Source organism: Salmo salar, chromosome ssa23 (genome assembly GCF_905237065.1).
Source record: "Salmo salar chromosome ssa23, Ssal_v3.1, whole genome shotgun sequence".
In the NCBI taxonomy this organism is placed as follows: domain Eukaryota; kingdom Metazoa; phylum Chordata; class Actinopteri; order Salmoniformes; family Salmonidae; genus Salmo; species Salmo salar.
Genome location: NC_059464.1, coordinates 14,200,398 through 14,227,202, shown reverse-complemented (window position 1 = coordinate 14,227,202; position 26,805 = coordinate 14,200,398). Strand labels below are relative to the sequence as shown.

General features: G+C 42.0%; 1 protein-coding gene across 3 annotated transcripts in view; it reads right to left on the bottom strand.

The window, feature by feature from the left end:
- Positions 1–26,805, bottom strand: part of LOC106584195 (trafficking protein particle complex subunit 8) — a 105,975-nt gene that overhangs the window by 3,235 nt on the left and 75,935 nt on the right. For all 3 annotated transcript variants that reach the window (XM_014169189.2, XM_014169191.2, XM_014169190.2), the window contains 4 exons: positions 16,199–16,267; positions 16,040–16,098; positions 15,511–15,714; positions 10,334–10,435 (listed from right to left, as the gene is read on the bottom strand). In XM_014169189.2, the coding sequence (XP_014024664.1) occupies positions 10,334–10,435; positions 15,511–15,714; positions 16,040–16,098; positions 16,199–16,267 (434 nt within the window). The remainder of the gene's footprint in view (positions 1–10,333; positions 10,436–15,510; positions 15,715–16,039; positions 16,099–16,198; positions 16,268–26,805) is intronic.

The window sequence follows — 26,805 nt, the reverse complement described above, 5'->3', positions numbered from 1 at the left end:
CATCTCTGGAGAGACCTGAAAATAGCTGTGTAGCGACACTCCCCTTCCAACTTGACAGAGCTTTAGAGGATCTGCAGAGAAGAATGGGAGAAACTCCCCAAATACATGTGTGCCAAGCTTGTATCATCATACCCAAGAAGGCTGTAATCACTGCCAAAGGTCCTTCAACAAAGTACTGAGTAAAGGGTCTGAATACTTGTGTAAATGTATGCAAAAATGTCCAAAAACCTGGTTTTTGCTTTACCATTATGGGGTATTGTGTGTAGATTGATGAGGGAAAAAAACAATTCAATCCATTTCAGAATAAGGCTGTAACTTAAGAAAATGTGTAGAAGGTCCAGAGGTCTGAATACTTTCCGAATGCACTGTACATGTCTGTTACTACAGAACAGAGGAATATACTTACACACCATTAGTGGCAAGAGAAAGTTTGCGAACCCTTTAGGATTCTCTGTATTTCTGCATAAATTTGACCTAAAATGTGATCAGATCTTCATCTTAGTCCTAACAGATAAAGCGAACCTGATTAAACAAATAAAAACAATTGTAGGAATTGGCATGAGTAATCAAGTACTCAAACTGATATCAAAAAAGTATCCTTAACCATCTAATATATATATATATATATATAGAATACTGTGGCAACCAGTGGTAGAAAAAGTACCCAATTGTTATACTGGAGTTAAAGTAAAGATGCCTTAATAGAAAATAACTCAAGTATAAGTGAAAGTCACCCAGTAAAATACTACTTGAGTAAAAGTCTAAAAGGATTTGGTTTGAAAAATACTTAAGTATCAAAAGTAAAATGTAATTGCTAAAATATACTTCAGTAACAAAAAAATAAAATAAAAAGTATAAATCATTTCAAATTACTTATATTAAGCAAACCAGACAGCGCCATTATGTTTATTTATTTATTTACGGAAAGCCAGGGACACACTCCACATGATTTACAATTATAAACTGGGTGGTTCAAGCCCTGAATGCTTATTGACTGACAGCCATGCTAAAACACATTACTTGTTTGTACTGCTGTAATTACATTGACAACCAGTTTATAATAGCAACAAGGCACCTCTGGGGTTTGTGATGTGTCCAGGCACTCCGCGTTGCGCATAAGAACAGCCCTTAGCCGTGGTATATTGGCCATATACCACACCTCCTCGGGCCTTATTGCTTAAATGAAAACGCGTGTTTAGTGAGTCCGCCAGATCATAGGCAGTAGGGATGACCAGGGATGTTCTCTTGATAATCACGTAAATTTGACAATTTTCTGGTCCTGCTAAGCATTCCAAATGTAACGAGTACTTTTGGGTGTCAGGGAAAATGTATGGAGTAAAAAGTACACTATTTTCTTCAGGAATGTAGTGAAGTAAAAGTTGGCAAAAATATAAAAGTACAGACACTGCACTTTCCCACCAATGTGCTCATTCATGGTTTTGTTTGTTGATGTTTAAGTATTTCCCACTATATATCAAAATTATCACCAGTAGTAAATGTAGGCTACCATTAATCTACAATGTTTGGTTGCGGTCATTTCTGTTTATTCAATGTATTAATACTGCATACCGTTCTCATTCTCGTAGCGTACACGTTTGGAGAGCTCGCAAACGGCGCAGTAATAATGAAGTTGTGGTTTATTTAATTATATTTATCAGTTATGTAAATTGTGTGAACGCGCACAGATAGACTACCTGGCCTAAGCGCCAGTATAGGCAGTCGCGTTAGAGTTCCTAAATCTGCATTTTCAAAATGAAAACCATCAAAAAAGGCTGTGTTTTAAACTATTTCACCTGCGTTTTGTATAGAAAGTGTGTGTGTGTGTGTGTTTTTCCAGTTGAAATTTAGGCAATTATTACCCGGAGGAAAATGTGGAATTTACATATTGAATTCTACTACGTGCAACTTTCTACATACAACCCTGCTCTCTCTCATTCTCCTTGCTGAGCCCGGCTGGGTGAGCATTTCGCTTTTACCTTGCATTGGCTGTTCGATCAGTCCCCTTTGTGCTTGGTGTATCCAGAACGTGTAGAGTATCTGGGGAATCAAATAGGGCTTGTAGAGATGACATGGGGAGCTAGCTTTCTTTGCAGTCTCTGTCCGATGAAGAGTCTAGAAAAGTTAAAGTGAATTTTGGAGTTGAAAGGAGATGGTTCCTCAATGTGGAAAAAAGTGAAAGCATTAAAAGTGGGTGTTGGAGGTATTGCTACCGAATGGGGAGGACAACAGTCCATTGCTGGACTATCTGTATGCCTAAAAGCTGTTATTTTTGGAGCGATACGTTCATCCTCGGCTTCTTGTCATTTCATATTATTCATAATAATTCCTCTTTAGCTCTTGGAGTCCCAGGAAAAAGGTAGACTAGGCCTACAATAGCTTGTTGTACACTTATTTGGGGCATTTTATTTACCACTACAGCTTGCTCTTGCTTGCTGAATGTAAAATAGAGAAACCAAAAGAACAAGAGCGTATTCATTACGCATATTCTGTTACAAAACTTAAAAATAAAAAAAAAAAAAAAGAAGCGGGACCTACCTGAATTTGTCCAATAGAAACAGATTTTATTCTGTTTGGTTAAAAACGGTTTCTGTAATGAATACGCCCCTGGCTGGGAATATGTGAGCGAGTGTGTGAGAGCGTGAGAGAAAGATGGTGTGATCAAAATACACCATGAGTACGCTAATGTACTTTTCCGGATGTTGTAAATGATTGAGAATAGACCCATAACAGAACCAAAATGGTTGAATAATCAGGCAGAGGCTTTATGGTACTCCCTTATATAGCGCAATTCTTCTGTATTTTATTCCTCGTGTTATTATTATTACTTATTTTAAATTGGAAAGGCTCGCAAGCAAGCATTTCACGGTAAAGTCCACACCAGTTGTATTCGGCACGTGATAAATGTGATTTCACTTAGTTATTTCGGCATGACGCAACCAAAACAGAACGTTTAAGCGGTTCTTGTCTTGCTCTTTACTGTAATTAGAGGGTTAATATCAATACTATGCATGCCAGTCTTTTTATTTTTAGAAGCATTAATGTGTTCAATTCCAAGTTGTTTGCATAGTCAACTTACACACAGCACTGAAGCACACCATAAGCTATATGTGACGTTTTAAATACATGTAGTTCTGTCCTTAAGCTGTTGTTGTCTATTAATGTTCTGTATTATGTCATGTTTTGTGTGGAACCCAGGAAGAGTAGCTGAGGATCCTAATAAAATAGATACAAATATAATTTAAAATGAACCTACATCACTGCAGCCCTAGCCAATAAGTGTGTACTCACTTTATAATAATACATTCCTAATTGCACTGTGTCGTTGTAGCCTAGGTAGAATAATATTAGTGTCTAAAAATCTACGCCTTATCAATAGTGGAGCTTTGCATGCCCAACTGCTGCAGAGCGTAGCCTGGAAGAACCCACAGATCTGCTATTTCATAATCTGTGAAAAAAAAAAAAAATCCTTGCACTTTTGACAGGTAAATATTTATAGCCCTAATATTTAGCTAATGAGTGGCCTAATATTTAGCTACACAACTCTCATCCAGCTATTGCTGTGCATGATGGTGGTCTCCGTTTTGCTATGTGGCCCCTACAAGTGTCACGGGACTCGTCTGAAGGTAAGCCATACAAATGAATGGCTGTATGGAGGTAGTTTTGTAACAAAAATAAGGGGTTAAAAGGTGTACAAAAAAATACATCCTGAGCTTTCTTATTCCGTTCTTATTTTTAGACCGTCTTTGCCATTTATGTGTTATTCAAATTGTTTTTTTTTATGGGCTACAGTAGAAAAAGGTTAAATTCAACATTTTATCAAGTAATAAAAACATTCAAATGTATACCTAAAGGGGTCCTAAAATTCTAAATCAAATAGCTAAATGATACATGGTATGACCATTTTAAAACAATTCTAGATGTTTGCTTGAAGTTAAATCTTGCATTTTACCGGAGAAAAAGGAGGCTACACCGAGAACGTTTTGTTGTAGCCTCTAACTCTCTCACTCAATTATTCATTCATGGTTTTTCTTAAATCATGTTATTAATCAGGATTCATTTAGAAGTGTTCAAAAACATCTTATCTACTCACTTTAAAACGTTTTACTCACCATTCAGTTACTATTGGGCAAAGCACAACTCAAAATACAACCAAAACAAACTGCAAATGCATCAAACAAGTTTGTAGAGTCACAAGCTTGATGTAGTCATTGTGTGCTGGGAATATGGGGCCAAATACTAAACGTTTGACTACTTTAATACACTTTATTGAGCGGATTAATCTAGAGGTTCACATACTTTTTCCAACAAATAAATAGAATGTTGGATCAATTTGATCAATAACGAAATGAAAAAGTAGAATTGTTTGTTATTTGTTTAAATCAGGTTCACTTGATCTATTATTAGTACTTAGATGAAAATAGGAAAACATTTTAGGTCAAATGTTTGCAGAAATACAGAAAACCCTAAAGGGTTCACAAAGTCAGACCATTATGTCAAACACATACTGCTTGTATATAAAGGTAACTGTCACCAGAACAGCTTCAGTGCACCTTGACATAGATTCTACAAGTCTGGAACTCTATTGGAGGGACGTGACACCATTCTTCCAGAATAAATTCTATCAATTGGTGTGGTTGGTGATGGAAAATACTGTCTCAGGAACCACTCCAGAATCTTCCATAATTGTTCAATTGGGTTGAGATCTTGTGACACCCCCCCCCCCCCTTTAAACCCCCTATGCTCCTTTGAGACCCCTCTTTCAAAGTCACTGAGATCTCTTCTAGCCACGGTAGCCAAAATAATGGGCAACTGGATATTTTTATACATGACCCTAAGTAAGCATTATGGGATGTTAATTGCTTAATTAACTCAGGAACCACACCTGTGTGGAACACCTTTTTTCAATACACTTTGTATCCCTCATTTACTCAAGTGTTTCCTTTTGTTTTGGCAGTTACCTGTACATGTAACTATACAGACTATTTGTTGTGGTATAATTTGTTCACCATTGTGCAGCCTGCTCTGCGCAGAACATTTGCTTTTAAAAAATATTATAAAATGCCTTCCTGGAGACATTCACAGAACTGTAATTCCACGTTTTGATGATAGGAACAGTTTTCAGCTGGTGTGTGTGTGTGTGTGTGTGTGTGTGTGTGTGTGTGTGTGTGTGTGTGTCGGGTTAGAGGCAGAGATTAACAGAGGCTGGGAGGGTGTTTATCAAAACATTAACACAGGACGTCAAGACATCCATATAGCCAGTCATGCACTGGAAACATGAACATGTTCTATATCTATACATTTATGAGCGCTATAAATGCAATTCACCTATATGGCATTCTGATATTCAAGCCAAGGTAGGTAGAAACAATCACTAAGTAATTCTTAGCAAAGGTTTGCTAAAGGCAATTCCAGTTAGGAAATGAGGGTCTTTATGAGATCTTCTATGAGAAGAGAAAGCGAGGGTGCATGAGAGACGAAGGGAGGGAGGGAAAAAGGTGGTCTTGGCGACTCACGTGCAGAGCTATAAAAAGCTACAGGAATAATGGGATGAGAGAAGTTCTGTCCAGCGTTATAAGTGAGCGCACCGTGGACACTGTTGCTATGCAAAGGCTTGTCTTGGAGGAAGGTGTGTGTGTGTGAGGGGGAGTTTTAAGAACAATAATAAACCATTTTTAAAAAGTCTGGCAATGTGGATGTGGTCAGGCCGGGTGAGTGGGTGGAAGAGGGAGAAAGGGGAAAGTTATTTTTAGACAGGCGTGAGGATCTCATGCTAAAACCAAATCACACACCACTTCCACAGGAGGTGGTCAGAAGAGAGATGGAGACCGCTTGCGTCGGGCAGTGGGTACAGTTTTAGTCTGTTCCTTACAGATGTACACACATACAGTACACTTAAACCCACTCTGTCATTAAATCCCAATACTGTGTGTGGGAGGGAAGTGTACCGCTGTGATGTGCATGTGATCATGTATGGTAAAAGTGAAGAGAAAAAAAACTTCACTGATGTATTTTGTAAAGTGTGATAAGGTGTCACTTTCACACACACACACTTAATGGCTTGGTTCATTATCCTCCGATATGTCTTCATGAAGACCAAGAAAAAAAAAAGGAAAAAAAGACACCAGCTTTAATCTTTGCTGAATGTGACTTTGGGCCTGTGACGTGTGTTAAAGTGTGTGTGTGAGTGTGAGAGTGTGTGTCAGAGTTGAAAACATTTCAATCAGCAAAATCTGGATCCGGAGCCAAATATCACCTACAGTACCAGTCAAAAGTTTGGACACACCTACTAATTCTTCTTTATTTTTACTATATTCTACATTGTTGAATAATAGTGAAGACATCAAAACAAATTCCAAATAAATCACTAAGTGTCACCAGCATAGCACCCCCCACACCACCTCCATGCTTCACAGTAGGAACCAAACATGCGGAGATCCTCCATTCACCTACTCTGCGTCTCACAGACACGGCGGTTGGAACCAAAAATCTCAAATTTGGACTCACTCATCAGACCTAATGTCCATTGCTTGTGCGTCTTGGTCCAAGCAAGTCTCTCTTATTGGTGTCCATTAGTAGTTTCTTTGCAGCAATTCGACCATGAAGGCCTGATTCACACAGTCTCCTCTGAACAGTTGGATGTTGAGATGTGTCTGTTACTTGAACTCTGAAGCATTTATTTGAGCTGCAATTTCTGAGGCTGGTAACTGTAATGAACTTATCCTCTGCAGCAGAGGCAATCTCTGGATCTTCCTTTCCTGTGGCGGTCCTCATGAGAGCCAGTTTCATCATAACACTTGATGGTTTTTGCAACTGCACTTGAAGAAACTTTCAAAGTTCTTGAAATGTTCTGGATTGACTGTCGTTTCTCTTTGCTTATTTGAGATGTTCTTGCCATAATATGGACTTGGTTTCTGGATTGACTGACCTTCATGTCTTAAAGTAATGATGGACTTTTGTTTCTCTTTACTTATTTGAGCTGTTCTTGCCATAATATGGACTTGGTCTTTTACCAAATAGGGCTATCTTCTGTATACCACACCTAACTTGTCACAACACCACTGATTTGTTCAAATGCATTAAGGAAAGAAATTCCACAAATTTACTTTTAACAAGGCACACCCGTTAATTGAAATGGATTCCAGGTGATGACCTCATGAAGCTGGTTGAGAGAATGCCAAGAGTGTGCAAAGCTGTCTCCGAGCCAAAGGGTGGCTTCTTTGAAGAAACTCAAATAGAAAATATACTTTGATTTGTTTAACACTTTTTTAGAAACGACATGATTCCATGTGTGTTATTTCATAGTTTTTATGTCTAAAAATAAAGAAAAACCCTTGAATGAGTAGGGGTGTCCAAACTTTTGACTGGTACTGTATATAAACATCCATCTGTATAGTAGGCCTATAACAGCACATCAGTAGAGTATGGAGCTGAGGTACTTAGAAGTCTTAGACTACATACAGACTAAGAGCACTCTATGTCCCTCAATGCCCTCCACTGGCCACTCTCTGGAGACAGCTCTCACTCTCAGTAAAGCAAACCATCAGCCACCCCTCTCTCCACCTACTAAACAAGTCATCTGACCTTCCTTACTCATTTAAGCAGAGATGGAGGGAGCCACTGTTCATCTCTGCACCAATCACTCCTGAAGGGCATTCCTCCCTCCGTATACACTGTTAGATAGCATGACATCATCAACATACGCACACACACTCCTTAAACACCCTGGCAAAGTGCAAGATGTGTGTGTGAGAAGGTAAGTGAGTATGTTCATGAACATGTGTGGCAGTTAGTTGGATACACTTGACATTGCTAAGCTCTAAGCTCATCCTTGAATACTGCTGGAGAGAGAAACATTTTGAAGAGCGCAAGCATTGGTTGGTTCACTGTCAGCACTGAGCGCGTCACTAATAAAACATCCAACAATCTCAAAACTTTATCATTCCAGCTGAGTACAATGGTGGTATGAAACATAACATACTGCTTGGTATACAGGAGTGATGCATTCCATAGAAACATATTTTAATTGAAGTGGATCAACTTTATTGATCCATAGAGACTAAATACCGTCACCAACATAATATACATTAGAATGATGACTTCAATAAAAACCTATTTGAATTGAATACGTTTCTTTAGACGTCATATATTGTACTTTGACTAGCCATCCATGCTCAGGTACAGTGCATTCGGAAAGTACTTAGAACCCTTGAATTTTTTCACATTTTGTTATGTTACAGCCTTATTCTAAAATGTATTGTATTAATTGTTCTCATCAATTGACACACAATACCCCATAATGACAAAGTGAAAACAGGTTGAGAATATTTTGCAAATGTATTACAATTTTTTTTTAAACGAAATACCTTATTTACATAAGTATTCAGATATTGCTATGAGATTCGAAATTGAGCTCCGGTGCATCCTGTTTCCATTGATCATCCTTGAGATGTTTCTACAACTTGGAGTCCACCTGTGGTAAATTCATTTGATTGGACATGATTTGGAAAGGCACACACCTGTCTATATAAGGTCCCATAGTTGACAGTGCATGTCAGAGCAAAAACCAAGCTATGGAGGTTGAAGGAATTGTCTGCAGAGCTCCGAGACAAGGTTGTGTCGAGGCACAGATCTGGGGAAGGGTACCAAAACATTTCTGCAGCATTGAAGATCCAAGAACACTGGCCTCCATTCTTAAATGGAAGAAGTTTGGAACCACCAAGACTCTTCCTAGAGCTGGCCGCCCGGCCAAACTGAGAAGTTGGGGGAGAAGGGCCTTGGTCAGGAGGTAACCAAGAATCCGATGGTCACGCTGACAGAGCTTCTCTGTGGAGATGGGAGAACCTTCCAGAAGGACAACCATCTCTGCAGCACCCCAGCAATCAGGCCTTTATGCTAGAGCGGCCAGATGGAAGCCACTCCTAGGTAAACAGCAAATAACAGCCCACTTGGAGTTTGGCATAAGGCACCTAAATGACTCTCAGACCATGAGAAACAATATTCTCTTGTCTGATGAAACCAAGATTGAACTCTTTGCCCTGAATTCCAATCATCACGTCCGGAGGAAACCTGGCACCATCCCTACAGTGAAGCATGGTGGTGGCAGCATCAAGCTGTGGGGATGTTTTTAAGCAGCAGGGACTGAGAGACTAGTCAGGATTGAGGGAAAGATGTACAGAGCAAAGTACAGGGAAATCCTTGATGAAAACCTGCTCCAGAGCACTCAGGACCTGACTGGGGTGAAGGTTCACCTTCCAACAGGACAACGACCCTAAGCACACAGCCAAGACAACGCACGAGTGGCTTCGGGACAAGTCTCTGAATGTCCTTGAGTGTCCCAGCCAGAGCCCGGACTTGAACCCGATCGAACATCTCTGGAGAGACCTGATAATAGCTGTACAGCGACGCTCCCCTTCCAACCTGACATTGCTTGAGAGGATCTGCAGAGAATAATGGAACAAACTCCCAAAATGCAGGCGTGCCAAGCTTGTAGAGTCATATCCAAGAAGACTTGAGGCTGTAAATCACTACCAAAGGTGCTTCTACAAAGTCCTGAGTGAAGGTTCTGAATACTTATTTAACTGTAATATTTCCATTTTTGCAAACATTTCTAAAAACCTGTTTTTGCTTTGTCTTTATGGTGTATTTTGTGTAGACTAATGAGGGGGGAAAACAATTTAATCAATTTTATATTAAGGCTGTAACGGAACAAAATGTGGAAAAAGTCAAGGGGGCTGAACTTTCCGAATGCATTGTATATGTGTTGATGTATCTGAGTACAGTATATCGCCTCCCTTACTGTATGTCTCCTATGCTGGTGAGTGGTGACCAATTTCATTTTACCTCTGGGGATCAATAAAGTTAATTTTTTCTTTGAATTGAACAATCTTCCACTCAGCTTTGAGATAGCAAAGCATGGGCCTGCCTCTTAAGCACTCATCTTACTCATGTTGGCCTATAAACCCATGAGGAGCATAGGTCAGAGTAGACACTAACCCTGTAAAAACCTCTACCAGGCCTGAGTCCGACATACCAAGCTTTCCAGTGTCACCCTGGCCCCACAGCTTACAGGGTGTTTGGGAGGTGGCCAAGTAAACACTCAGCGCCCTGTTGGACCTTGGCAGGGAGATATAGGGGCTTTTAGGTAGTGAATGAGAGAGAGGGCGCGAGAGAGAGAGTGCATTCTCAAGAAGTAGGATCGCTTTGTTTTGTTTGTGCTTGAGTCGCAATGCAAAGGAGTCCAGGAGTGTGTATAGTTATTCAGCTTGTGTGTACACTACACAGAACAAAATGGTGATTTGAATGTTTACAACTGTTTCTCAATACATTTGTGTACCTCTTTCTGTGTCAAAGAGCAGGCCTCTTTGTCGATGGTCTGTAGGGCCACATGAAGCTGTCCCTCTAGGATCACCTGCTTGTTGTCCTCTACAACAAATGCCTGTAAACAAACAAATAAATATTAGCAACTATCATAAGCCTTTCTACAACAAACATTAGCAACATCTTTGGCCCGATGCCAAAAGCAAAACAGCAGCAAATAGCTCAATAAAAACTTAACATAAAGAGTACATTATACTAATGCATAATTAAACAATAGAACACGTAAAAAAGGCTACGTCTGAGCATGTGACTGTAGCTGTATAGTACCGCTGGAGCTTATGTACATGTCGTTTATAAGGGCCTGTATTGAATTGAATGCATGAGTGTTGTGCAACAGATGTTCTTGTTTAGAGATGGTTAATCCCTATAGACTGTAATGCGCACTTTACATCTGCGCTTTCATAGTTTGCGCTACTGTTAAAGCTGCAATATGTAACATTTTGGGCAACCTGACCAATTTCACATAGAAATGAGAGTTATATATATCTGTCACTCTCATTCAAAGCAAGTCTAAAAAAGCAGTAGATAAGTTCAATGCGCGCTATTTTTATGCTTCCCGTTCTTAAGTTTAGTTTCTGCGGTTTACCTTCTGTTTTGTACACCAGTTTCAAAAAGCTGAAAATAAAATATTTTTGGTTATGGAAAATATATTTCACAGTGGTTTGGATGGTACACTATACTCTCTACACTATACTTGCTTGTTTTGACACAAACTGGAATTAGGCAAACTATTAGAATTTTAGCAACCAGGAAATGGCGGACTGACTTCTGCATAGTAGTGCATCTTTAAGCCATGGTGCGAGATTCTAGAAGTTTCGGTCTGTCCTCGGCCCTGCATGTGCAGTAAAATTTGACTCTATGGCACCAGAAAAGATCAGATAAGAGCACCACCAGTCCTGAGAGCAAGGGCCATAAATCTCGCATGTATTAGTAAGTTCTCTCTCCTGTGAGATGTTTATACATATACTGCTGTTAATGTGTATGCTGCTATGGGAATGTTTTTTTATTTTACCTTTATTTAACTAGGTAAGTCAGTTAAAAACAAATTCTTATTTTCAATGACTGCCTAGGAACAGTGGGTTGACTTCTTTGTTCAGGGGCAGAACGACAGATTGTTACCTTGTCAGCTCGGGGATATGATCTTGCAACCTTTCGGTTACTAGACCAACGCTCTAACCACTAGGCTACCTGCCACCCCCTAACCACTAGGCTACCAGTATATCCCTGTATAGATACACAATATATCGGTGAGCATACCAGAGTCCGACAATATTAACTAAAAATGCCAACATTGGCCCGATGTCAAGTTTAAAGGCGATGTGCAAAACCAATGTCAAAGCTGATGTGCATACGTATATAACGTAAGTAGATGACGTAATGACGCCACAAAAAATACAATACACTTCCAACAACTAAACAAGTTCAAGTTGAGCAGTCATTTGAAAGAGTAAGAACATTTCAGCGAGACAACTCGAAAGCGAAACCCATTAACGCCAAGATAATTGAATTCATTGACCTTGACAATCAACCGTTCTCTGTCGTGGATGATGTTGGCTTTTAGCTTCACAACTGACATTTGGACCAGCGATGTCAGCCCCATGAGCATGCTAAGTCTGACAGCACAGTGGGTTGACGAGGATTTCGTACTGAGGAAAGCCATTTCGCATGCTCAAGAATGTGCTGGTTCTCATACCCCTGCTTCCATTTCAATGGCATTTGAGAGCATGCTTGAAACTTGGAAACATGAATACACTCCTAGTGCCATTCGAACAACTGACTCGAGACATAAGATGATCAACTGCATCTGCAGCATACTTGATTCCGTTTGTCATGGCATTGAAACGCCAGCTCAACAAAACTGCCGACATAAACTGTGGGGTTAAAACTTAAGTGCTCGGTGGCATTCACTCTGAGCCTCTTTACGCTTTACCGTGTGTGTTAACTATTTAACAGTATCAGGATGCTTAAAAGGCCGGTATCGGAATAGTTTTTTTTTTGGCAAGGAAAATACCGGATATTGGTATCGGCCAAAAATGTCATATTGGGACATCCCTAATGCTATGCGATTCTTTAGATAGATATTCCTACTGCATAGCTTACAACAACACATACGGGTTCTTACCTTTCAGAACCACAAGTCCATTCCTAATTGTAACATGAAGCTCACTTCTAGCCTGTGTGTTCTAATGTGTGGTGCTGACCATGAGCCAATAAAACTCTGGATATGGACATGTCTGCCTTGTTCTTGCCGGGCAGCCTGTAGCGAGTCTAAATACAAAAACATATGGACACCCCTTCAAATTAGTGGATTCAGCCATTTCAGCCACACCTGTTGCACAGCCATGCAATCTCCATAGACAAACATTGACAGATGAATGGCCTTACTTAAGAACTCATTGACTTTCAAAGTGGCACCATCATAAGATGCCACCTTTCCAACAAGCCAGTTAGTCAAATTTCTGCCGTGCTAGAGCTTCCCTGGTCAACTGTAAGTGCTGTTATTGTGAAGTGGAAATGACTAGGAGAAACAACGGCTCAGCCACAAAGTCGAAGGCCAAACAAGCTCACAGAACAGGAGCGGCAAGTGATGAAGCGCGGTTGCGACACTCACTACCGAGTTCCAAACTGCCTCTGGAAGCAACGTCAGCACAATAACTGTTTGTCGGGAGCTTCATGAAATGGGTTTTCATATCCGAGCAGCCGCACACAAGACTAAGATGGCCATGCACAATGCCAAGCGTCGGCTGGAGTGGTCTAAAACTCGCCTCCATTGGACACTGGAGCAGTGGTTCGGGCTAGACCTCTTGGCTTCAGTGAAGGAAAAATCTTAACGCTATAGCATACAATGACATTCTTGACAATTCTGTGCTTCCAACTTTGTGGCAACAGTTTGGGGAAGGCCCTTTCCTGTTTCAGCATGACAATGCCCCTGTGCACAAAGTGAGGTCCATACAGAAATGGTTAGTCGAGATCGGTGTGGAAGAACTTGACTGGCCTGCACAGAGCCCAACAAACACCTTTGGAATGAATTGGAACGCAAACTGCGAGCCAGGCCTAATGGCCCACATCAGTGCCCGACGTGGCTGAATGGAAACAAGTCCCTGCAGCAATGTTCCAACATCTTGTGGAAAGCCTTCCCAGAAGACTGGGCTGTTATAGCAGCAAAGGGGGGGACCAACTCCATATTAATGCCCATGATTTTGGAATGAGATGTTCGAGGAGCAGGTGTCCACATACTTTTGGTCATGTAGTGTTTATCAACAAATGTGCACACTTAGCTCGCTTTGATTCCAAACTGTATGATTGAAAGACCGCTCATACCTGCCAAAGCATCCCTACAATAACTATACTCTGATGCGCTCTGCAGAGAGTGGGAGGACAGTGAGCAGTACATTGATCAGAAATGGCTCAGTGTCTAATTGTTTGATGATTTTTGTGTGATACATTTTTTTTAAACTTTTTTAACAACTTAAATCTATATTCTTCTTGTCTAACAAATGTTTTTATTTATCCCAGGCACACAAAGGTTAATGTCAAGCCCTGATGAGCCTGTCTCCTCCCCATCTAAACTGATTGTAGTGGATTTAACAAGTGACATCAATAAGGGATCGTTCACCTGGTCAGTCTGTCATGGAAAGAGCAGGTGTTGCTAATGTTTTGTATACTCAGTGTAATACCACAGCCCTATATACGGCTACTAGCTAGTACAATACTAGTATTAATCGCATTAGAGGTCTATTTAAATTCTGTAGTCGTATTACTACTAGTAATAGTCGTACTACTACTACTAAGTAAACTCAGCAAAAAAAGACAACGTCCTCTCACTGTGACTATCTGGTGTGGCCACCAGCTGCATTAAGTACTGCAGTGCATCTCCTCCTCATGGACTGCACCAGATTTGCCAATTCTTGCTGTGAGATGTTACCCCACTCTTACACCAAGGCACTTGCAAGTTCCCGGACATTTCTGCCGAGCCCTCACCCTCCGATCCAACAGGTCCCATACGTGCTAAATGGGATTGAGATCCGGGCTCTTCGCTGGCCATAGCAGAACACTGACATTCCTGTCTTGCAGGAAATCACGCACAGAATGAGCAGTATGGCTGGTGGCACTGTCATGCTGGAGGGTCATGTCAGGATGATCCTGCAGGAAGGGTACCACATGAGGGAGGAGGATGTCTTCCCTGTAACGCACAGCGTTGAGATTGCCTGCAACGACAACAAGCTCAGTCCGATGCTGTGACACACCGCCCCAGACCTCCACCTCCAAAAATCAATCCCGCTCCAGAGTACAGGCCTTGGTGTAACGCTCATTCCTTCGACGATAAACAAGAATCCGACCATCACCCCTGGTGAGACAAAACTGCGACCCGTCAGTGAAGAGCACTTTTTGCCAGTCCTGTCTGGTCCAGTGACGGTGGGTTTGTGCCCATAGGCGACGTTGTCGTCGGTGATGTCTGGTGAGGACCTGCCTTACAACAGGCCTTCAAGCCCTCAGTCCAGCCGCTCTCAGCCTATTGCGGACAGTCTGAACACTAATGGAGGGATTGTGCATTCCTGGTGTAACTCGGGCAGTTGTTGTTGCCATCCTGTACCTGTCCCGCAGGTGTGATGTTCGGATATACCGATCCTGTGCAGGTGTTGTTACACGTGGTCTGCCACTGCGAGAACAATCAGCTGTCCGTCCTGTCTCCCTGTAGTGCTGTCTTAGGCATCTCACAGTAGGGATATTGCAATGTATTGCCCTGGCCACATCTGCAGTCCCCATGCCTCCTTGCAGCATGCCTAAGGCACATTCACATAGATGAGCAGGGACCCTGGGAATCTTTCTTTTGGTATTTTTCCAGAGTCAGTACAAAGGCCTCTTTAGTGTTTTCATAACTGTGACGTTAATTGCCTACCGTCTGTAAGCTGTTGGTGTCTTAACGACCGTTCCACCGGTGCATGTTCATTAATTGTTTATGGTTCATTGAACAAGCATGGGAAACAGTGTTTAAACCCTTTACAATGAAGATCTGTGAAGTTATTTGGATTTTTACGAATTATCTTTGAAAGACAGGGTCCTGAAAAAGGGACGTTTCTTTTTTTGGTGAGTTTAGTAATGGTAAGAGTCCCTTTAATTCTGTGGTTTTACCTTCCAGAGGATGATGATGTCGAGGTCCACCTCGTTGCACTTCCTGACCACGCCCGCTATATCCTTGGCCCCACCCCCATGCCCCACCCCCTGACTCCTGGAATGTCTCCCCTGTGTCTCCATGGCAACGGGAGGTCTCAGAGACTCCAAGGGCTGACACCTCCGGAAGAAGAAATCTGCACATGGAGTGGTGGAGGTGATGATCTGAGGAGAGGAGACCAGACATAGAGAGGAAGGGAAAGGCTGATATTGTTTATTTTCTTTTTCATAATGCATTCACAACAATACATTTACATTTTTGTCATTTAGCAGACGCTCTTATCCAGAGCGACTTACAGTAGTGAATACATACATTTCATACAATTTCATACATGTTATTTTTTTTTTCCTGTGCTGGCCCCCCGTGGGAAACGAACCAACAACCCTGGCATTGCAAACACCATGCTCTATCAACTGAGCTACAGGGAAGGCCCCGCAATAACACGACAGCATTGACATTCACAGATAACAATGTGTTTCCTCCACATACCAGTTCATTCCCAAGGCTCAGGTCTGCAAATGTGTATTTCTCTACTGCCTTCAAAGGAACTGAAAAACATAAGTTAAAAACAGGCATTAGAGAGAAAAGAGACTCTCCATTTTGACTGATATTGCTGGTAGTGTGTGTGATGCATGCGTGTCATGTTACCTTGCAGGGGTTTGCATCGTGTTGCTCTGAAGCACAGCTTTCCTCTCTCTCTGCTGGTGAGTTTGCAGTCTGGAATGACAAGAGGAGGATGAAAGAAAAGACCTTCCTCTCCCTCTCTGAACTCTAACAAACACTCTTGAACAGCATTCTTACAGTAACTCAAAGCCTCTAAGAACAACTATCAAAGTATCATGATCATGACACACACTACATATGCACAGCTATATATACACAGTGATGGGGAGAGAGAGAGATAGACAGCTGCATGTGAGTTCTCACATTTTCCAACATGTTTTAAACTTGGATTTTTTCAGGAGGGACATGATGCTACCCCCCACAGCAAAACCTTCCCTCAAGATCAAAACTCCAAACCTACAACCTAATTTTGGACAACTTTACCTGGAAGGATTAATACTACCAAGGACACCATCCAACCTGGAACTGAGACAGACCAGATACAACTTCAATTAGCACTGAGGTGTGAAGTGAGGTGTCGAAGCATGAGGCCCAACAAATGGCAGGCTACCCCACCCAAATCCAGGGGCATGGAAGCCCCCTCCTGCTGTTCAGAGACCATCAGCTGAAAGAAAAGGTAATACAAGAAATCTGCCTCCAGAAATAAAAGCTTTTCCCAAGTGGGTGTAACACCTACTCCAGTTGCCTGCTGCGCTGCTGCTTGGATTCCACCTGGTGATCTGTTCAAAGTCTGTCCTGGTACAGGTACCCCCACCACACTCCCCCCTCTCCTCCGAGCTTTTGCTCACCTCCAGCACATAGGCACCGTTGGGGCGAGTAACTCTGAACTTACAATGGCAGCCCCCAATAGTTATTTTTTTCTTGTGCATTTTGCTATTTGCCTCCTGCATGCTTTGACTACAAACTTTCTTTACCCAACCGTGGGACAGACTGTTTGTTCCCACACTCGGGACTCTTGACTCTATTGGTTATACAGACTTTTGGCCTCCCATGCTATTCTAACCACCTCTCGCCGGCTTTGTATTCATGTTACCTGATGTATAATATGATCTTGTTGCTATCGAATGCACATTCAAATGTCATAAATCAATACCGCAGAGCTCTCCCGGTCCTCTGCCATGCCTTGATTGTATTACTATTGATGATATCTGGAAATGTGCATGTACACACCCTGACCCATCTACTGTTGCTAGCCACAATTCTGACTTGTGCTCTGATATCTGCTTCACTGATTCTGCTCTCGTAAAAGCCTGGGTTTTCTGCACGTTAACACTAGAAGCTTATTACCTACATAAGGGACGCGAGTGGCATTTCCCATATGATCGATGAGGATCTCCATTTTGCAAATGTACGGTCCCATAAACGTCCACGGGTGTTATTAAAATAGGCCGACAGCCCCAGGTCATCCCCCAGGGCCCAGTCTTCCAGGAAGTCATCAAATGAAGTCTCGGACATTTGGTTTCCGCGTTATAAAATGTTACATTTTTGGAAAATGTTCTGCTCTACTGGAAATTTCCACCAGATGGCGACTGGCTGCTTATGGCAAATGGACAAAACATCACCAAACGGACATGGCCATTTCTCGTACACAGAAAAGACTTCTAAGACGAAACCCGGTGAGCACAGGTTTGGCCAAATGTACTTTTATCCCAGAAACAAGATGGCGTCGAGGCCTCAACGCTTTGAGTTAATGCCCATTTTCTGGGATTAAAGATTGAAAACGGTTATACAGTGCTAATTTGACTGCTTCACGTCAAAGTACATAAACCTACAGTGTAAGGAAAAATAGAACCAGCCATTTATCTATCATAATTTACGAGGAATCGTACAACGTCCAATTGATGATAGTTAAACAAAAAGTTGTTTTTTCTTCAAAAAAGTTAGATCCAGTTGCGGCGTTAAGGCGAATCCATTCAGGCGGGTTTCGGAGCACTACGTGATTTTCTGTACACACACACACACACAGGAGTGACACAGTGTGGGACTTAGACACACAGAGCCTGCAATAGTTACCGGCGTTCGAACCGTAAAAAAAACTGACCTAGAGCTCTGAAACTTTATAAACCTGTTCTAGGGCTTAAGTCGGTAGTGCACGGTGAGTTGTGTGGCTCTAGGAGGTTCTCAGGCCGAGAAACAGCCTCAACAATTTGCAATAACTTCAATTCATTTTGAACATTGCAAAAATGACAACATTTAGAAACGTCCCAGAATCACAAGACTAGGTGCATTGAAACCGCCTCGGCCCATAAAGACAGACCCTAATGTTTGTCCGATAGTTCTTTCAGGGACCCCATAGCAACGGCCAAAAAAAAGTGCATTTTCAGCACTAATGAAGGCCGCTGCTCGGTCTCCGAATGACCTATCGAGACGAAACTCGGGGTCGTCTCAGCTAGGCCTACTCAATGTCAGAACTGGACATGCAGCTCGAATGTAACTGTTTTTTATTTATTTAATGGTTTAAACAGAAGGGGGCCGGCTCTGAAATGCGTGATAGTTGGCTTCTAAAAGAGTTGGACAAAGTGAGTTTGGTGTCAGTATGTATAAATTTGGTGTCAGTATGATATCTTATTGACTGATGGCAGTATAATATATTGGCAGTGTACATTTCCAATGTATTTAATGAGGGATTTATCACCATCAAATGGAAAGGCTGAAATCAAGACCAACGAGCGATGGAAAGGAACCATTATCACTGCTCGGCCATCCCGACTTCAACGAGCCAGTCAATGGGGCATTTCTGCAGTATATTAGAGCATGTCCAATTCGTGATGGTAAACGCCCATTGTAAGACATCGCAAATGGACAGTTTACATTTGTCCATTTCCAATGTATTTAATGAGGGATTTTCCATCACCAAATGGACAGGCTGAAATCAACACCAACAAGCGATTGGACAGTGTCCATTACATATATGCTATATTGTCAGTGTGAGTATGCTCTTCTGCAAGTTCACAGTGTCCATCGCTAATGTATGTCCATAAGGACTACCCATTATGAAATGGACATGCTGAATCAACATCAATGAGAAATTCTTACTTTCTATTGACAAATAGACCTAGGTTGATTCAGGGCTTATATATACTGCTCAAAAAAATAAAGGGAACACTTAAACAACACATCCTAGATCTGAATGAAAGAAATTATCTTATTAAATACTTTTTTCTTTACATAATTGAATGTGCTGACAACAAAATCACACAAAAATAATCAATGGAAATCCAATTTATCAACCCATGGAGGTTGATAAAAATAAAACAAGTCAAAATGAGGCTCAGTAGTGTGTGTGGCCTCCACGTGCCTGTATGACCTCCCTACAACGCCTGGGCATGCTCCTGATGAGGTGGAGGATGGTCTCCTGAGGGATCTCCTCCGAGACCTGGACTAAAGCATCCGCCAACTCCTGGACAGTCTGTGGTGCAATGTGGCGTTGGTGAATGGAGCGAGACATGATGTCCCAGATGTGCTCAATTGGATTCAGGTCTGGGGAACGGCGGGCCAGTCCATAGCATCAATGCCTTCCTCTTGCAGGAACTGCTGACACACTCCAACCACATGAGGTCTAGCATTGTCTTGCATTAGGAGGAACCCAGGGCCAACCGCACCAGCATATGGTCTCACAAGGGGTCTGAGGATCTCATCTCGGTACCTAATGGCAGTCAGGTTACCTCTGGCGAGCACATGGAGGGCTGTGCGGCCCCCCAAAGAAATGCCACCCCACACCATGACTGACCCACCTCCAAACCGGTCATGCTGGAGGATGTTGCAGGCAGCAGAACGTTCTCCACGGCGTCTCCAGACTCTGTCACGTCTGTCACGTGCTCAGTGTGAACCTGCTTTCATCTGTGAAGAGCACAGGGCGCCAGTGGCGAATTTGCCAATCTTGGTGTTCTCTGGCAAATGCCAAACGTCCTGCACGATGTTGGGCTGTAAGCACAACCCCCACCTGTGGAAGTTGGGCCCTCATACCACCCTCATGGAGTCTGTTTCTGACCGTTTGAGCAGACACATGCACATTTGTGGCCTGCTGGCGGTCATTTTGCAGTGCTCCTCCTGCTCCTCCTTGCACAAAGGCGGGGGTAGCGGTCCTGCTGCTGGGTTGTTGCCCTCCTACGGCCTCCTCCACGTCTCCTGATGTACTGGCCTGTCTCCTGGTAGCGCCTCCATGCTCTGGACACTACGCTGACAGACACAGCAAACCTTCTTGCCACAGCTCGCATTGATGTGCCATCCTGGATGAGCTGCACTACCTGAGCCACTTGTGTGGGTTGTAGACTCAGTCTCATGCTACCACTAGAGTGAAAGCACCACCAGCATTCAAAAGTGACCAAAACATCAGCCAGGAAGCATAGGAACTGAGAAGTGGTCTGTGGTCCCCACCTGCAGAACCACTCCTTTATTGGGGGTGTCTTGCTAATTAACCTATAATTTCCACCTGTTGTCTATTCCATTTGCATAACAGCATGTGAAATTTATTGTCAATCAGTGTTGCTTCCTAAGTGGACAGTTTGATTTCACAGAAGTGTGATTGACTTGGAATTACATTGTGTTGTTTAAGTGTTCCCTTTATTTTTTTGAGCAGTATATATATATATATATATATATATATATATATATATATATATATATATATGAGAGAGAGAGATAGAGATATATATCTCTATCTCATTGGGACATTTCTTATGCCATTTGGACATGGTTCACTGAGTTTTGGGTTCGGCGACTTCCTATGATCATATATGGCCAATGGACTAAACATAGGCCTTATGGACAAACTCAATAAAATAAGACAAATGTATGTCCATACGGTTACTACATATGTATAATTGGGACCTGACGTTGTGACCATTTCCCATATGAAAATCTATGGTGGAGCGGGCTCACCCCCTATGGGATATTTGGTTTATTACACTTGGTTTTGATGAACTGCCGTCCATTTGAGTGGCATTTGCAATTGTGTATATGGTTAGCCCAATGTCAATAAGTTGCCATTCATTTGTCCATTTTATGGGGGTCTTCCCTTACCTAAATGGATCAATTGAAAGTGTGGGTTCACAGCTACAGTCCAGATGTGCTGGTCATTACTGAGACGTGGTTTAGAAAGAGTTGAATACTGATGTTAACCTTGCTGGTTATAACCTTTTTTGGCAAGACAGATCTTCCAAAGGTGGGGGAGTGGCAATCTTTACCAAGGATCACCTTTAGTGCTTGGTTGTTTCCACCCAGTCTGGCCCCAAACAATTTGCTGGATTTAAGCATTACATTTTCAAATAGCTCTTTGTTGACAGTTGCTGGGTGTTATCGTCCTCCATCAGCACTGGCCTGTACCCTATATGCCCTAAGCCCTCTCCTGGCCCCTTACACTAAGTCTGAATTTGTCCTGCTAGGTGATCTAAACTGGGACATGCTTAAACCACGTGACCAAGTGCTAAAGCAATGGGACTCCCTAAATCTTTCTCAGTTTACCAATCCCACAAGGTATGACTCAAAACACTCAGAAAAGGCTACTCTCCTCAATGTTATCCTCACAAATTATCCTGAGAGGTATCAGTCTGGTGTTTTCTGTAATGATCTTAGTGATCACTGTTTTACAGCCTGTGTTCGTAATGGCTGCTCAGTGAAACGACCTGTCCTGATTTGTCACAGACGCTTGCTAAAAACTAATGAGTATGCTTTCCTTTATGACCTGGCCTCTGTAAATAGGTATGGAATCAGCTTGATCCCTTCTGCCGAAGACACTTGAACCTTCTTTTTGATATTTTCAGTGATATTGTTAACAAACACGCCTCCATAAAGAAAATGAGAATTAAAAACAGGTTCAGCCCCTGGCACGACCGTGATCTAGCAGAGTTACTCCACCTCAAGAATTGCATTTGGTGAAAGGCTCGGCACACACTCAGGCTGACTGGCTCTCATTCAAGCAAATGAGAAATAAGTGCACTTAAGACTATCTGGAAGGCCAACGTTAGTTACTTTAAGGAGCAGTTCTCTCTGTGGGTCTAACCCAAAGAAGTTCTGGAAAACAATTAAAGACCTGGAGAATAGATCCTCGTCCTCACAGCTGCCCATGTCCCTTAATGTTGATGTGGTTGTTACTGACAAGAAGCACATGGCAGAGCTTTTTAAATCACTTCATTAAGTCAGGATTCCTATTTGACTCAGCCATGCCTCCTTGCCTGTCCAACATTTCCTCATCTCCCACCCCTTCTAATGCGACTAGCTCTGATGCTCCTCTCTCTTTTTCCCCTGCCCTGCTACAAAGTTTCTCCCTGCAGGCGGTCAGTGAGTCCGAGGTGCTAGAGGAGCTCCTTAAATTTGACCCCCCAAAAAACAATTTCTTCTTTTCGGTTGCTGCCCCTACAATCGCCAAGCCCGTCTCTCCTCTCTGGGGAGGTTCCCATTGCTTGGAAGGTAGCCACAGCTCATCCTTTATTTAAAGGGGGAGATCAAGCTGATCCTAACTGTTACAGGCCTATTTCTATTTTGCCCTGTTTACCAAAGGTGTTGGAAAAACTTGTCAATAATCAATTGACTTGCTTTCTTGATGTCTACAGTATTCTCTCTGGTATGCAATCTGGTTTCCACTCAGGTTATGCATGTGTCACTGCAACCTCAAAAGTCCTCAATGTCACCATTGCCCTTGATTCTAAGCAATGTTGTGCTGCTATTTCTATTGACTTGGCCAAAACCCCTTACATTCTTGAGGGCCGGCTAAGGAGTATTGGTGTCCCTGAGGGATCTTTGGCCTGGTTTGCTAACTACCGCTCTCAAAGAGTGCAGTGTATGAAGTCAGAGCAGCTGCTGTCTCAGCCACTGCCTGTCACCAAGGGTGTACCCCAATGCACGATCCTAAGGCCCACGCTCTTCTCAATTTACATCAACATAGCTCAGGCAGTAGGAAGCTCTCTCATCCATTTATATTAATGTCCAACAAGCTTTCTCTACGCTTAACCTTGTTCTGAACACCTCCAAAACAAAGGTAATGTGGTTTGGTAAGAAGAATGCCCCTCTCCCCACAGGTTTGATTACTACCTCTGAGGGTTTAGAGCTTTAGGTAGTCACCTCATACAAGTACTTGGGAGTATGGCTTGACGGTACACTGTCCTTCTCTCAGCACATATCAAAGCTGCAGGCTAAAGTTAAACCTAGACTTGGTTTCCTTTAATCGCTCCTCTTTCACTCCAGCTGCCAAACTAACCCTGATTCAGATGACCATCCTACCCATGCTAGATTACAGAGACATAAATTATAGATCGGCAGGTAAGGGTGCTCTCGAGCGGCTAGATGTTCTTTACCATTCGGCCATCAGAATTGCCACCAATGCTCCTTATAGGACACATCACTGCACTCTATACTCCTCTGTAAACTGGTCATCTCTACATACCAGTTGCAAGAACCACTGGTTGATGCTCATTTATAAAAGCCTCTTAGGCCTCACTGAGATATTTACTGCAACCCTCATCCTCCACATACAAAACCCGTTCTGCCAATCACATTCTGTTAAATAAAGCACAGACATCACTGGGTCGCTCGTCTTTTCAGTTGGCTGCATCCAGCGACTGGAATGAGCTGCGACAAAACACTCAAACTGGACAGTTTTACCTCAATGTCTTAATTCAAAGACTCAAATCATGGACACTTACTGACAGTTTTGGCTGCTTTGCGTCATGTATTGTTGTCTCTACCTTCTTGCCCTTTGTGCTGTTATCTGTGCCCACTAATGTTTGTACCATGCTTTGTGCTGCTGCCATGTTGTTGCTACCATGCTGTGTTGTCATGGGTTGTTGCCATGGTGTTGTTGTCGTCTTAAGTCTCTTTATGTAGTCTTGTGTTGTCTCGCTTGTCGTGATGTGAGTTTTGTCATATATTTTTAACCCCAGCCCCCGTCCCCGCTGGAGGCCTTTTTCCTTTTGGTAGGCCGTCATTGTAAATAAGAATTTGTTCTTAACGGACTTGCCTAGTTAAAAAAAAAGAAAAACGCACCCTTGGACTGTCTGAAGGCATGCTAATAAATGATTTAGCTCTGTATCGGACAAGGCCAGCTCTCTTCACTGCTAACAAAGAGCATATTTTAAATGTCAATTGTTAAGTTAACCAATTAAAGTCTAAGAGTGGGTGATGATTCAGAGAGCTAACAGGTTGGCTGCTCTCCCTGCATGCGCACACACAAAGCTATAAAAGCCATCTAATGTTCTAACACATTGATGTTCTTTTCAGCTCACTAACTACCATTATGGGCCATCTGCAGCTCAGTTGTTCTAAGTGGATAGTGTGTGCGCGATTTGTGTTCTAAGCCCACGGATATGTGTGTGTGATTAACAAATAGTGGTGGGGGGGAAACAAGTTACTTATCAAGTTATTATTTTTAGACATAATGATATTTAACTCGAAGTATCGATTTGTAAAAAACTTTTGTTTACACACACAATGAAACATTAGGAACACTCTCTTTCCATGACAGACTGACCAGGTTAAAGCTATGATCCCTTATTGATGTTACCTATTTAATCCAGTGAGTATGTCAAGAACGGCAACGCTGCTGGGGTTTTCATGCTCAACAGTTTCTTGTGTGTATCAAGAACGGTCCACCACCCAAAGGACATCCAGTCAACTTGACAACTGTGGGAAGCACTGGTCAACATTGGCCAGAATCCCTTTGGAATGCTTTTGACACCTTCTAGAGTCCATGCCCTGACAAATTGAGGCTGTCAACTCAATATTAGGAAGGTGTTCCTGTTTTGGACACCTACTCATTCCAGGGTTATTATTTTTTATATTTTCTACATTGTAGAATAATAGTGAATACATCAAAACTGTGAAATAACACACATGGAATCATGTAGTAACCAAAAGAGGTGCTAAATCAAAATATATTTAAAATTTTAGATTTATCATAGTATCCACCCTTTGCCTTGATGACAGCTTTGCACACTCTTGGCATTTCCACAACCTGCTTAATGGAGGTAGTCACCTGGAATGTATTTCAATTAACAGGTGTGCCTTGTTAAAAGTTAATTTGTGGAATTTCTTTCCTTCTTAATGCGTTTGAACCAATCAGTTGTGACAAGGTAGGAGTGGTTTACAGAAGATAGCCCTACTTGGTGAAAGACCAAGCCCATATGTAGGTCAGTCAATCCGGAACATTATTGGAATTGTCTCAACCAGCTTCATGAGGTAGTCACCTGGAATGCATTTCAAATAACAGGTGTGGCTTCATAAAAGTTAATTTGTGGATTTTCTTTCCTTCTTAATGCGTTTGAGCCAATCAGATGTTTTGTGACTAGGTAGGGGGGTATACAGAAGATAGCACTATTTGGTAAAAGACCAAGTCCATATTAAAAATGGCAATAACAGCTCAAATAAGCAAAGAGAAACGACGGTCCATTACTTTAAGGCATGAAGATCAGTCAATACGGAAATTTCAAAAAGTTTCCATAACTTTTGAAAGTTTCTTCAAGTGCAGTCGCAAAAACCATCAAGCGCTATGAAACTGGCTCTCATGAGGACCGCCACAGGAAAGGAAGATCCAGAGATTACCTCTGCTGCAGAGGATAAGTTCATTACAGTTACCAAACTCAGAAATTGCAGCCCAAAAAAATGCTTCAGAGTTAAAGTAGCAGACACATCTCAACATCAACTGTTCAGACGAGACTGCGAGAATTAGGCCTTCATGGTCAAATTGCTGCAAAGAAACCACTAAAGGACACCAATAAGTAGTAGAGATTTGCTTGGTCGAAGAAACACAAGCAATGGACATTATGGTGGAATCTGTCCTTTGGTCTGTTTAGTCCAAATTTGAGACTTTTGGTTCCAACCGCTGTGTCTTTGTGAGAGGCAAAGTAGGTGAACGGATGATCTCCGCATGTGTGGTTCCCACCATGAAGCATGGAGGGGGTGCTTTGCTTGTGACACTGATTTATTTAGACATTTCTAAGTGACCCCAAACTTTTGAACGGTAGTGTGTGTGTGTATTTTGAAATGTCCTTGTTTTTGATAGAAAAGCAAAAAAATATACATATAACATTTTAATGGACATTTTTTGCTCATGTGTATATATGAGCAAAAAAATAATAATTGAGATGGATAGATATATCTATATATATATATATATATATATATATATATATTTATATCTATATCTATATCTATATCTATATCTATATCTGCTACTGTTGGTCAGCTGTACCTGCGTCAATACTTTATTTTTTTCATCCTATAGCTTGTCCACTTTTTTTCTAGCGAACCAACATGTTTTCATCACTTCTACTACCCCTGAAGTAGAAGTCTCTCTACAGCAGACATAGTGAGCAATATGTTTGGAACATCAAATTGCAGTATTGAATCGCAATACATATAGAAACGTGAGAATCTCATTACATATCGGCACCTAAGTGTTGTGATAATATCATAATGTGAGGTCCTTGGCAATTCCCATCCCTATTAACAAACAGCAATTACTATTATAGAAGGAAAACATGATGTAGCTAAATGTATTGTATGTAGCCAACGAGCACTTGCACTCCAGCCACAGGCTGTGAACTAGTATGATCGCAGAGGAACAGAGAAAGGAAGAGAGAGAACAATGGAAAAAGGGGGAGGAAAGGATAAGAGATAGTATTGGCAGAGGAGTGCGG